The following is a 14077-nucleotide window of genomic DNA, read 5'->3' on the forward strand; positions in this document are numbered from 1 at the left end:
TCAAATGCAGCCTGGGTGTACTGTTTATGGTATTGCCCTGACCCTCAGCCACCCATGAGGCCATGCCCTGCGTGCCAACAGCCTGGACACTGGAGATTGGAATGCCCTGTGTGGGCTCATCCTCAATGCCACATCACGGAGGTCCAGCCTTGCCAACACTGGCATTTGACTTCCAGCCTCTGAACTCCTAAGCCTGGCAGAAGAATGTCAGCACCTAGACTTGGTGACTCCCATTTCCTCTCCGAGCCTGGGGTGTCACTGCCTGTAGTGGATAAGTCCAATGACCTTCAGCTGGACTTGGGAGCTACCTACTCTCTTCTAACGTCTTCCTCAGGGCTCACAGTTCCCTTGCCAATTCCTGTCACAGAGGTAGATGGGACATCCTCCCTCCCATTAAAGAGAAATCTGGGATGGCCTACGTAACTGGAAAGCTCTCTCAGCTCTGTTCACTTCTCCTTCTCAGATCTGATGGTGTTTGATGACCAGGATTTGCCAATCTTACAGCTCTCCCCCAACCCTTGGCAGCTCATTAATAAGTTTCCTGTCAAAAGTATAGGCAGATGTACCTCATTCACAGACTCCATGGTACAGGATAAAACTAGTTTCAGATGTAACTTCCAAGGTTCAAATTTTTAACATTGATAAATGCAGTTTTGATAAACTGATAGAGCACTGATTACAAACAGTTTTTAAAAGTCCTTAAATTTCTGTGGATTTTACCAGCCCCAGCTTTTAGAGACAGTTTAGCATTAGAGAGAGGAGGGAAGCCTCCCCTTCCTCCTTTATTCACTCAACCACCATTCAGTACATTTCCTTTGGTTATATATTTAAAGATATATTTCACTGGGCTGAAATATATTCACAGGCCCTAGAGAATGTTCATGCCTTTTAACTCAAAGCCATAGCTTTTGCTATGACACCAAGATGTAAATCTGTTCCAGTTGTTTTACAGAACAGGTCACTGCACAGATCCACCCCTTCTGCAAGACTAGTGCCAAGGTCAATCCACAGGGAGTCCTTCAGATATGTTAGCCTCTGCACCAGCTCCAAGGATGCCAACCACTAACCAAGGATGCCAACTGGGTAAATACTGGCAAGTTGATTTTACCCACTTCCCCACTTAAAACAGGCTCTGTTTCTCATAACTCTTACTAACACCATTACAGGATGGATGCACACCCACCTCCAGAGAAACAGCAGATGTGATGGCTCATGTACTCCTGAAGAATACATCATCCCTCAGTTCACTGCTGGTAACATCTCTCCAGGCTCAAGCGAGCACCTACCCAGCAAATGGAACCTGGTGTTCCAAGATGTCCTAATGAAGGGCATATGTGCTCTCATGTCTTGCTCATTTACCCTTGCCTCTTCCTTATAACTAGGGAACTTCCCTGTTCCATTCTTTCTGGCAGTTACCACTTTTTCCATGGCTAGCCCTGATAGCCCATGATAATAACCTATTTTTTTTCTCCTAGCAACCTACCTTCTCAGCTCTGTCAAAGAATAGATGCCTAAGGACTCCATGATGACAGCCAACTGAATGCTTCTTCACTCCCACCTCCCACCATGAGTGACCCTGATGCCCAACTTCCCCCTCCCACTTCACCCCTTGTCAGCAGCAAGTAGTCTTGAGAATTTAGTGCCCTTATTTCCCCCACTTGCTATCCATAACTCAGCTTTTTATAATAATCAAAAAGGGAAGAATGTTAGCATTCAGATCCACTTCTTGGAATCCTGTCCAATAAGCAGATAGCACCATGGCCCACCCAGCATCCTGATGTCACCCTACATTCTTATTCCCTTTAAGACAGAACTCTTACCCCTTCTCTCTCTCTCTCTCTTCCCCTTCTTGCCACAAGGTACTGTGTACCTTCCCCCTCCCTTCTCTCTCTTTATCCCCCTATCTTTCTCTTTCCCTCTCCCCTCTCTCTTCCCCCCACCAAATAAAACTCCACTGAGTGCTGTCTGCATGTGTCTCTGTCTCTTACCCACTGTAAGGCACCTTGGCTCCATCCGTCAAGGCCTCTTTCTTACTGTATCACAACACTGGACACTTTGTGGGTCCAATAAATATCCCTGGACAGTGGACACCTCAAATCAAATTCCTCAGCCCCCAAGCAATGTAGGTAACATCTGCTTCCTATAATGGCTCTGTAAAATGACCAATGGCAGGAAAAATTTTTAGTGTAGATAGGCTGTGTGACTACAGGCAGCAAAGGCTCAGGCACTGCTTTTCCAGGCTTGCTGGGGCTTTTATGACTTTTCTGTTTACCACAAAACTGGCTGCTTATGCCTGCCACAAAACTCTGCAGTGTGAGCAATGCTTGACAGCTGGAGTTACAGCCATAAAACAGTCACCTTGTGGAGAGGTAGCCTCTGATCAAGCATGTAGAAGAGGCAGCCTTGACCATCCACTCTTCTTCCCTTGTTGTCTGCTTTGCTCACATAATTGTTTCCCAGGGCATTGCATGCTTTTACAGCAGCCTGGGTAGGGAGGAGGCAGAGTTGTCATAGACAAATTTAAGAGTTTGTTACTCCCAAGATTCCTCTCTACATCCAATTCAGAACAGCCAACACAGGGCAGATTCCTATTCTCCTGCCTCCAGCAGGACATGAAAGTAGGAAAAATAGAAAGCCCTGAGGTCCTGAGTACTCCATGACTCTCTGGGGGCCTGCCTTCTGGGTACTCTAGGGTTTCTATATCCCCAGCAATGCTACAGGAGTGGGGGTGGGGAAGCTATTGCTTTTGTCAGGTGCACATGGGTTGGTGGACAGAGGTGCTCTGAGCATAGTATGCACAGGTTGAGCAGCAGATGAGGATTTATCTCTCCTCATTTAGCCTTTATCCATTATATTCAGGAGCCTCATAGGCACTGATCACCCCTCCCTGCCCTAAAGCCACTGACTGGGCTGGAAACCTAAGAGATGAGGTATCCGCTTCCACTTAAAATGCACAGCATTCATCCTAGAAGTGACTATAATCTTGGATCAGTTGCTGGAGATGACTGCTTACAGATACATAATGCCTTTTCTAGGGAACACAGATCTGAATACACAGCCACAGGGAAGGGGGTGTGTGGATATAGACAGAAGTTAGCTCACAGTAGGCAGTAAGAGGAAAAGGGACCATAGTGAAAACTGCAAGTTATCCACACATGCTTCTCTGGAAATGGATATCAAGGGGGAAAGGAAAGGCTTAAAACAGCTAAGTTGTGGAGCTTCCAGAAAGTTGGTCAGGGAGCTCCAAGGATGGAGCAGCCTCCAGCCAGCCAGACGTGTAGCACGAATCTTAAATGGTCTTATTAATAAAAATTAAAAAAAAAAAAACAAAAACAGAAGCCAGGTATTGGGGTGAATTCTGAAAATTCAGAGAAGCAGAAAAAGCCACAGCTAACCTCACCTTGCCAACCTCTTAGCTGATCTTGTTTCCTCAAACTGGAAGCTTCCGAGTCCTCATCTGAATGGATCTCAGCTGAACTGCTGCTAAAAGCCGAAAAACTTAACAAGACCTAGTTCCTGTTCCTCACACCTTACATACCTTTCTGCTTCCTGCCATCACTTCCTGGGATTAAAGGCGTGTGTCACCATGCCTGGCTGTTTCCAGTCTGGCTTTGGAACTCACAGAGATCCAGATGAATCTCTGCCTCCTGAATGCTAGGCATATGCTACCACTGCCTAACCTCTATGTTTAACGTAGCGGCTGTTCTTTTCTCTGACCTCCAGATAAGTTTATTAAGATGCACAATATATCAACCACAGACATGGAGGAAGCAGGAAAAGGAGGACTTACAGCAGGAAAGAAAAATAAAAAGCCCTGAGACAAAATGTAGATGAAGAAAAACAGGTGAATGTAAATTGTAAAGCTAGTGGGACAAATCTAAAACAAGGCCAAGCATTCATAACTAATAATAAATCTCTGTGTCGTGATTGGGGGGCTGGTGGTCTAAGAAAAGCCTGCTACAGTCAGCTGTTCCTTTAGATGGGACACCATTCCCTGCTCCTGACTGTGATCTTGATACTGACACCAAGGATGTTAACACTAAGATTTGCAGCCTCATGGTCCCTCCCATATCCAGCTTCATTCTGATCCACACGCCTAATCTCTGTAGCTTTTGAGTTTACAACCCTTGATTCTAGAAGTAATAGGGAGACTTGAATGATTTATTCTGCAGTTTCTGGGCCTTTGCCAGTGAGGTCTTTCTGTCTGGGGTGCTCATCTTTTTTCTTTATATAGCCACTGCCTGGGTACCACCTTTTGCCCTACTATAATTTAGTGTTCTAATGTTGGAATGAATACTCTCCCTGAGTCCTCTCAGCTGTTGGGAATCTGAGAAGGCCATTCTGTTCCTTCATTTCTTCTTTTCTCTTCCACGAGGATAGAGTAATTTTAAAGTAAGGATATGCTATGCTCGCTTTAAGTCTAGCAGTGAGGAAATTACCCTGGGTGAACTCTAAGGTGCACATTCTTCATTCTAAATGGTTCCTGTGTTTTTGAAGAATGTTTTAAAAAGGTAATAAAATAGTATGTGGAAGGAACTGTGTGTGGCCCACACAGCCTAAAGTGTTCACTATCTAGATCTTTACAGATAAAGGATCGTTGATTTGTGCTCTACCGTCTGGCACAGAAAAATAATTTGATGTGAAAGACATAAACATCTATTGCCTTGGGTTGCATTTTGACCAATACACCTGTCCTGTAGAGCCCAAATTCAGTGGGAATATAAAGCTTACCAGTTTGTGATGATTTAACCCAATGTTACACCATTCCCATGATAATGTGCACATCACTAGTCCCATAATACTTCAGTGCTACTTTATTTTTTTCCCTCTATTTTCAGACACTCAGACCTTCCCATTTGGTTCTAGGCACAGGACCATTGCACATTCCATAGGACCATGCATTTTCCATTCCCTCTACTGAAAGCACTTTTTCTTGATTCTTGAACAGCAAGTTTTTTCAATGTTCAGGTTACAATGCAAACTTTGGTCTTTAGAGGGAGGCCTCCCTCCTCTACTACATCACCCCTGTTTTATCATCCTCATAGAATAAGTTAATTTTGAAACTTTCTTATTTCCTTGTTTACTTATGAATGATCTTTCTTTCCATAGAGAATGTAAGCTCTTGGAAAGTAGGCACGTCTTTCCATTTACTATGTTCAACTCTTAGAACTGTGTTTGGCATGTGTCAGATTCTCAAATCATATTTTGAATAAGTGTAAAACAGTGAAATAAGCACAAAGAAATGATGGCAAATATTCATGTTTGCTTTCTTTCTGCACAGCTATTCAATTCAACAACTAAACCCATGAGTCAAGCCTCTGACTTGAGTCAAAAGCAAAATGTAATGCTGGAGTTGAGAGAATCAAGACCCTCACTGTGTAATAATAAATATGAGACTAGTGAAAACAAACAGCTTTTAATATGCCATTCTGCAGAAAGGTTTTCCAGCATAGAGAAAGAACAAAAATGGCTGGCATGGCATTTTGGCATGAGATAGTGGTTTTTGAAATTTTCTGATAGCAAGAAATTCCTGCCCCCCCTTTCCCAAAGACTTCAGAGAGTTACAACCTTTGTGCTCTTCTACCATATTCCTCCCTGCATCCCGAATTCCTCATCCCACTAGTTCAGAGAAATAGCCTAGGCTTTGATTATTCTCTGTTTTATTCATGGACTCAGTCACAGAGTGCCTGAAACGTTTCACCTCTCAGTGTCCTGAGACAAGTCAGTGCCTGCTGCCAGCTATAGGAGGGATAAGCCTAGCTCCTCTTGTTTATCTGTGGCCCTTTGGTGAGCTATACACACAGCTCATTCTGAAAATGAACTGTAATGATTTGTTTTTACAGGCTAGAAGATTTTGCCAGTATCTCTTAGCTGGCAAGTGAGTTTACATCAGAAAGGGTATCAATGGGTATACTTCCTGCTCCCTATTAGCTTCCCTGCCTCTTACTGGAATCAGAACTCCAGGCTTGTACTGAGAATACTCCCCCTCCCCAGAAAGACATAAAGAGAGACCTCCTAGTCTGTCACTCAGAATCTGATTGCCCTACAAAGAGCCTCCACCCCCACCATCTGGTGCTGGGGCTATTGCCTCTCTCTGCCCATGATCTTAATAACCTTTCTACTAAACTCACTATAATCCAGTGATCTGTCTCAGTATCTATCTTGAATTATGCCCCCACAACAAAACAAAACAACACAAAACACAATAATGACAATTCATCTCTAACTAAAGAGAAAAGAAATCTTTAAGTGATCAAAGTCCATTGCGATAAAAATGGGCTGTTTGAGGTGTGAAATATCACTGGGGAAAGGCACTTTTGAGAATAAGCCACCACATACTGATGTGAGAACAAGATGTCTCACTTAGCCTGAAATCCCGGGAACGTGGGTCAAAGAGTAGCATCAATGAATCCTGGGAATGTGGGGGTGGGTGAGGGGGGGGTGAGGGGGGGTGAGGGGGGGGGGGGGGGTGAGGGGTGTGGTTGAATGAATGAGCTGCTCTGGCTGGTTATCATCAGAAACAGCAAAACCACCACCAGACAGACAATTTTAAGAGAGGCACAAAGGGGCCGGCTGTTTCTTGTACGCAAAGGTTTGAAGGACTTGAAGACCTCTCAAGGTGAGGGCGTGGGCCTTTTTGACTACTGACTCAGCTCACTCAAAGGCTGAGTCTAGATTTAATTCTTCATAACTGAGAGCTATTGTTCTCCAAGAACAAATTTCTGAGCAAAATAATTTTCCAACAAAAACAAACAAGCAAACAAACAAAAACTGAGGATGGATTAGAACATACAGAATCTGATTCCAAGGAATATCCGTGGATAGTTGATATTAATTAATTGCCTCTGGGATGTGTAGTGACAGAGTAGATTCTAGAAAATATACTTTTTTCCCTTCCCCTTTTAGCTCATTTTTGCCATGGCTTCTATCTGTCTTATATAAGCTTTAATACATCAGTAATTGTTCTCTGGAGCACTTAGCTAAAAGTTTGCCCACTCAGCATGGAACCTGGTGGCAGAGAGAAACATTAACCTTTCTTGACGTAGTCTTGGGATTTGATATAATGATATGTTGCCCTCAGATACCCAAATGCCAAGCAACATTTTGTGAGTTGAAACTGAACAAGAATCAGATGGCAGCTGTAAGCCTATCTTTCAATCAGGGCAGGCACCCAAGTGGCACCCTATACTGTCATTATAGGCAAGGTGTTGGAGGTCATACCCATTGATCAGCTGACACCAATGTTACCAAGACCATTCCTGTCACACATGACTTAAAAGCATCAACTGTGTGCTCAGTGATAATCAGTCTCTTTCCTCTTAGGTTACAGGGGCCATTCATTCTTTCAATTTTTCTATGGTTCAATATGTCAAAATTCTGTGTTTATTAAAAATTATGTAGAGATAAAAGCAAGAAGGATCCATGCATGTTCAAGGCTGGCTTAGTCTCCAGAAGGTGTTTCAGGCTAGCCTAGGATACAGTTGGATTGAATATTGATTAACCAAAAAAAAAAATTCATGAACTAGAAAAAAATAATTACAAGTGGAAAGATGAGCTATCAGATAATATAAGCAGCATAATTCCAAAACCAAAGAAATGACAGAGAGGTAAACAGACTGATAATCAGATGTAAATTCTAGGTTGTAAAATGTATAACACATACATTTAAAAATGAATGAATATGAAAATAGATTACTCAATAAAGTGTGTAAAACTGAATGGTTTCATCCTAATGTAACTTTGAGTTTTGATAATGTATTGTACTTGCTGAGAGGTTACCAATAAAGGAAGCCAGGTGGTGGCCCAAGTACCCTTTCTGTATTATTGGTGCTTGCTGAAGGTGGAGGGAATACAGAATGGGTACTAAAGAAGGTAGTTATAAATACCAGCTAAAGCCAAGTGTGACCAGTTGCAAAATCAAGGACTATAACTGACCTGAGTGTTTCTGTCCTACTTTGTTAAGAATGTGTTGGTGCACATATACACATACATTAATCGATATTTGTGTTTCCTTTCCTCTATTTCTTTATCATGTAATAGAACATCAAGTGAGATAATATCAATAGTCATTACATTTAAACTATGAGACACTAAAAGAATGACCCTGAAGGGACATTGATACCTATTCTAAACTACATGATGTGTTTGAGGTTGTTTATGGGATGGTTATAGCATGTTAGGTAGGATTGTGACCTTGGCTATTTTTTCATTTGGAAGTTAAGTATGACACAAGTAGATGTGGCTGTGTCAAGTTGACAAAGGTTGCATTTGTGATGGTTAATCTCAGATTTTAACTTCAGAACATCTGGAATCAACTGAAATCTAAGTAGTTGGGTATCTGCTTGTGAATGATTTTCTGGTTTGGAGCATATGAAGTGAGAATACCCACCCTAAATCTTGGTCACACCTTCTGGCAGCAGCCTACATAAAAGGACATGGAAGAAGGAAGCTTTTTCTTCTTATCTGTTTGCCCTCACTCTCACAGGCAAGTTCATCTGTCCTATTGCTGAGGCATGCCTTTGCTGGTGTTATAACATGCCTCTTTGGAATTCCAACATAGACTGAAGATTGGCAGCTCTCTAGGACTCCTGGGACTCTAGCACTAGATTGGAACTGCTGAGACATCTAGTCTTGTGGTTCTTTGGCCTTTTCATCAAGAGACACCCATCGTTGAACTACTCATACCACAACCTATAGGCCTAATTAATCTTTTAGTTATGTTCCTTTAAAGTTCTGTAAGGCAATCCCAACAGAGAACAGACAGGCTCGATTAAAGATGAATAGAAAGTCTGTATTTCCAGCCGGCAACGGCATGGGGGAACTTGCCTAAATCATGCAACCCCAGGCATCTCCATTTTTTGCCTTTTATGTACAAACACTACATCCTGGCTAGACACTCTTGGGTCAGCAAGAACAGTTAATTAGGAGCAAAACTAAAGAATCCAAAAATCGAAGTTAGTACATTTAGGGACTTTCCTGGATCCTGGAACTACGGACTAGGTCTTTAATGGATTAGGTCTTCATTCCCTTTTGGCAGGTGCTGGGGCCTATGCGCTGGTTCTAAGGTTATAATGGTGCCTCTAACATGACATCAGTTGTGTTAAGGTCTTGGTGACTATTCCAATAGAACCATGGTGAATGTAGATGGTGGTACCATGAGTGATTCTAGAGAAACAGAATTGTGAGGATGATTTTGTTAAGTTTCATGCATGGGCTTTGCAATTCATTGACACCTACAGATACCAAAGTCCCTGGGTAGCATGGGAAGCACAGAAAGTGCATGATTGGAAATATTTGAAGGGCTTATTGCATGCAACCAGGTGTTTAATGACTCTGTATATAAAGCTTTTGGCAACTTGTAGAAAGATATGGAAAATAGTGATGCTGGATGATTGCTTCTAGCATCTCTGGATAACTTGACAAAGGAAAAGAAGAATGAACTCTGTGATTAAATTAACCAACTCCTAGCATCTCAGGATATGATGATAAAGGAAAGGAATGAACTCAATAATACAGTTGATCAGCTCCAGATATGCATTAACAGTCTAAAGGCTTCTAAGTGTGCCCTAGAAGAGAATCTTCTCGCCAACAGCCATAGAGCTCAAGTTAAGGAAAACTAAACCAAAGTCCTCATTATAAGATTGGCTGGATTATGGCCTGGCATGGTGGCAAATGGCAAATGCCTTTAATCCCAGTACTCAGAGGCAGAGACAGGTGGATCTCTGTAGCAGGCTTTCTTTTGGACTGCCAAAAAGCTCCAAATAAAGACATAGAGACTTATTATTAGTTATAAATGCTCAGCCTTAGCTTAGGCTTCTTTCTTGCCAGCTCTTATAATGTAATTTATCCTGTTTCTCTTCATGTATGCTTTGCCTCAGGGATTTTCATCTTTCTTTCTTTCTGTCTGTCCTACTTTCATGGCCTCCTCCATGTCTGGCTGGCTGGTGGCTGGCTGGCTGGCTGCCTGACCATGGGGCATATCCCTCTCTTTCTCCCTTGTTCTCTCTCAAGCCTAGATGATTTCTCCTACTTATGCTCTCTACCTACCAGTCCCATCTATCCCTCTACTGCCTGGCTATTGGATGCTCAGTTTTTTTTTTTATTAGGCCAATCAGATGCCTTAGACTGGCAAGGTAAAACAGCAACAGATCTTTTCATAATTAAGAAATGCAGCATAAACAAATGTAATTCAACTCAGCATAGTTTTAAGTAATATTCCACAATAGATCTCTATGAGTTTGAAGCTGGCCTGGTCTACACAGTGAGTTCCAGGACAGTTAAGGTTATGTAGAGAGCCCCTGTCTCAAAAAAGGAAAAAAAGATTTGCTGAGCCAAGTCCTAGCCTCAGAGGGTGTTTAGCCTTTGAAGTAAGGCACTGATTGGTAAGGAGTGGGATCCTATAATGGGATGGAGATGAAGGGTTTATCTCAGCTTGGAAGTAGTCTTATTCTCTTCATTCTTAGTCAAGGATGCATCTTAACCCACCAATTCCTGCAATATTGCCCTCTGCTTTGTGGTTGTATCTCCAGACATGAGCTCTCAGCTACTGCTCCAGTTCCAGTGCTGCCTTCCTGCCACTGTGCTCCCCACCATGATGGTTATGAACTCTCTCTGAGACTGTCAGTCCCAAGCAAACTCTTCTATCATATTCTTTAGTATGGTGTCTTACCACAACAAAAGAAAATTAAATAAGACCAGTGAAGGAAGTTTGGAGTGAGACAAGAATCCTTTCTGGATTATTTTTAATTTTTTTGTTAGTCTACAAATATTTCAAGATTAAAAAGTTAAAAAAGGTCTACCTTTCCATTAAATTTTGCATTTGATTATTATATTCCAGACATTAAGCCAGCCCTAGGTTAGAGAGATGAGTCAGACATGATCATTGTTCTCAGGAACTCCATGAAGGAACACAAATATAAACAATGAAGCTGTACAGCAGAGAACACTCTGTCCAGCAGCAGGTGACCTACATGAAAATTAAGGTCTGTCTTCTGGCCTTTTGCCTTTGTTCTTAATCAAGTAGGCATGGATTGTCTTACTCTGCCTTCCATATCTCCTGCGCATCATGCGTCCATTCCCATGTTCAACATGTGAGGAGGTTCAACCCAGAGATAAATTCTTTTTACCCTCTGGGGATGTCAGACAATGTGGCAGATAATTGACATACAGTTTCTCAACAATTGAAATATAAATTCTCTGTGAAGTCTCTACTGAGCTCATAGGAGTTTGTAACTCCTATGGTGCTTCAAAAATCCACATTTAGCTGGTGGTGATGGTGCACACCTTTAATCCCAGCACTAGGGAGGCAGAGGCAGGTGGATCTCTGTGAGTTCAAGGCCAGCCTGGTCTACACAGTGAGGTCTAGGACAGGCTACAAAGAAAAAACACAGAGAAACCCTGTCTCGGAAAAAAAAAAAATCCACATTTATAGCCCAAGACTCCATAGGTTGAAAAGAAGTTAAGGGGTGTGTATTTGTAACACTCTACCCTGGTGATTCTAACATAAGATCAAACCCAGGAAAGGCACTGACAAGAAGTGCCAACAGTCAGACTGCACATGAGTGCTAGGGATCTGCTGAAGTTTTGCAACTGAAAGAGGCAAAAGTAAAGGACAGTGTGACAGAAGTTGAGGTTAGACATGTGAGAGTGGTTGGCTGAGAAGACAAGCATATGGGAAAAGGTTAGAAAGCTAGAGAGTATGGTATGGGTTCTGAAGGAAAGACAGACAGTGATGTGCTCCTACCAGAGTTGAGGACATAACACTGGCCACAAAATTATAAAAGGCTAATCTAGTGGTATGAGATTAGTGAGACTAGAGACCAAGAGACAGCCTTAGCTTTCTATTACCATGTGACATGTACCCTCAGATGGGCCTATTTTATACACAAATATCCCCTGTTCCTCATTTGCTGTGTGACAGGGATCCAGCAGAGTGGAAGTGGCTGTTTTACTTCATGTAGCATTGGCTGTGGTCCAGCTGGTGGCTGGATTGGGCTGGAAGGTCTAAGAAGGCTTCATTCTTTTGCCTGGCAGCACAGGGCTCTTTTACATTCTTCTCCACTTCCACAAATGGTGCCATCTTTTGCTCTGTTGTTTAGGTCCAAAAAGAAGACTACTTTCTTATGCCCTAATGTGGACTCATTTGTGTTCTTGACATCCCCCTCACTCACCCCCAAAGATACAATGAGGTCTGGATATTGTAATCAGTTAAAGTAAGGTCATGATAGAGTAGGTTAGGTCCCCAATCCAATGTGATTGGTGTTCTGATAGGAAAACAGCCCTGTAAAGATAGAGACACATGGGGACAATGTGACAACAGAGAGAGCATTTTCATAGGTACATGCTAAAAACTTTTTGAAAACTGCCAGAAACCACAAGAAGTGAGACAGAAGTAAGGCAGGGTTCTCCTACAGGTTTCAGAGAGAACATGACCCTACCAACACTTTCACATTAGACATCTACACTTTAGATCTCTAACATGGTAATTTCCTATTGCTTTAACTTGTGTTGTTTGTATTGCTTTGTTAACAAAATCCAAGGAAACTAGTACTGTGTGCCCATATACTAATCACCAGCAGGTCTCTTTGGTTCCTCACCTTTAAAGAGTGGGCACATGTGTATGTATGTATGTGTGTGTGTGTGTGTGTGTGTGTGTGTGTGTGTGTGTGTGTGCAAGAGAAAGAGCACACGTGTGTGTCATGTTTGCGAATGCATTTGTGAATTCAGGCAGATGACATATGCCACAGCATACATATGGATTAGTCCTCAACCTCCACCTTGTTTGAGTCAGTATCTCTTCTTGGTTGTTGCTACTTTGTGTGTCTCATGTGTTAGCTTCCAGATATTTCCCTGTCTCTACCTCTTATATGGTCATAGGAGCACTGGTAATACAGATGTGTGCTATTATGCCTGGCTATACATGGTTTCTGGGGATTTGAACACAGGTCTTCATGTTGTACAAGAGCTTTATCCACTGAGACATTATTTTTGTTTATTGCTTGTAAAATCCACTAGTATTCTGTTTTGCTTTATAAGTTTCACTTTTTTGAGACTTGTAACTTATAACTCCAAACTGGGAGTGTGTCCTAGATAGCTATTCTGGATAATCTGGACTTTAATGGTATTAGTGCTTGGCCCTCACTAGGAAGAAGACTTAGGAAATACAATAGGACATAAAGGGCAGGTGCAAAAGTCCTCACAAATATTCTGTGGTGGTATTGTGTTCCCTGAAATATTGTGTGTTCCCCAAAATAAACTTATCTGGGGTCAGAGAACAGGACGGGCACAATATTAAACATAGAATATAGGCAGTGGTAGCACACGCCTTTCATCCTAGCATTCCAGAGACAGAAATACCTATGGATCTCTGAGTTCAAGGCCACATTAGAAACAGTCAGGCCTAGTGACACACCCCTTTTAATCCCAGAAATCCAGCCTTTAATCCCAGGGAGTGATGGCAGAAAGTAGAAAGGTATATATGGCATGCATGAAGACCAGAAACTAGAAGCATTTGGCTGGTTAAGCATTCAGGCTTTGGAACAGCACAGTTCAGCTGAGATTCATTCTGGATGAGGACTCAGAAACTTCCAGTCGGAGGAAACAAGACTAGCTGAGGAACTGGTGAGGTGAGGTAGCTGTGGCTTGTTCTGTGTCTCTGATCTTCCAGCATTCACCCCAACAACTGGCCTCAGGTTTGTTTTTATTGATAAGACTTTTTTTTTCTGTCACACATCTGTCTTTATTGTAAACAGCAGGTGGGACACTTGTAGCAATGGTAAAAAATTAATTTACAAAAGCAGGGACTTGGTGAAGCTGCCTGGTGGGTACCCTTGGGGACTCATACGTAGATGCCAACCCAGAGCAGGAGGAAGAGGACTCCTAAACCCATGAAGAGTGAGGCCACCAACGAGATGAGGAGTTCTTTGTAAATATCACGTGTGTACTTTGTGGAGGTGACCTCGTAGACGAAGAACCAGGTGGTGAAGAACATGCCAATGGCCAGAAGTACCACAGTCAGGTGTGGGAAGACATCTGGGTTGACCGGGCTGGTGTACCTACTCATGGCCTCGAGCTCCAT

General features: G+C 42.5%; 1 protein-coding gene across 1 annotated transcript; it reads right to left on the reverse strand.

The window, feature by feature from the left end:
- Positions 1-13754: 13754 nt before the first annotated feature.
- LOC118588085 (transmembrane protein 258-like) lies at positions 13755-14077 on the reverse strand. The gene has a single exon (XM_036194411.1). The coding sequence runs from the start codon at positions 14075-14077 to the stop codon at positions 13838-13840; it is 240 nt and encodes a 79-aa protein (XP_036050304.1). The 3' UTR covers positions 13755-13837.

Source organism: Onychomys torridus, chromosome 7, assembly GCF_903995425.1.
Source record: "Onychomys torridus chromosome 7, mOncTor1.1, whole genome shotgun sequence".
Classification (NCBI taxonomy): domain Eukaryota; kingdom Metazoa; phylum Chordata; class Mammalia; order Rodentia; family Cricetidae; genus Onychomys; species Onychomys torridus.

Excerpts from the sequence above, each read along its gene's own strand:
- LOC118588085 (XM_036194411.1), bottom strand. The coding sequence starts at position 14,077 with ATGGAGCTCGAGGCCATGAGTAGGTACACCAGCCCGGTCAACCCAGAT.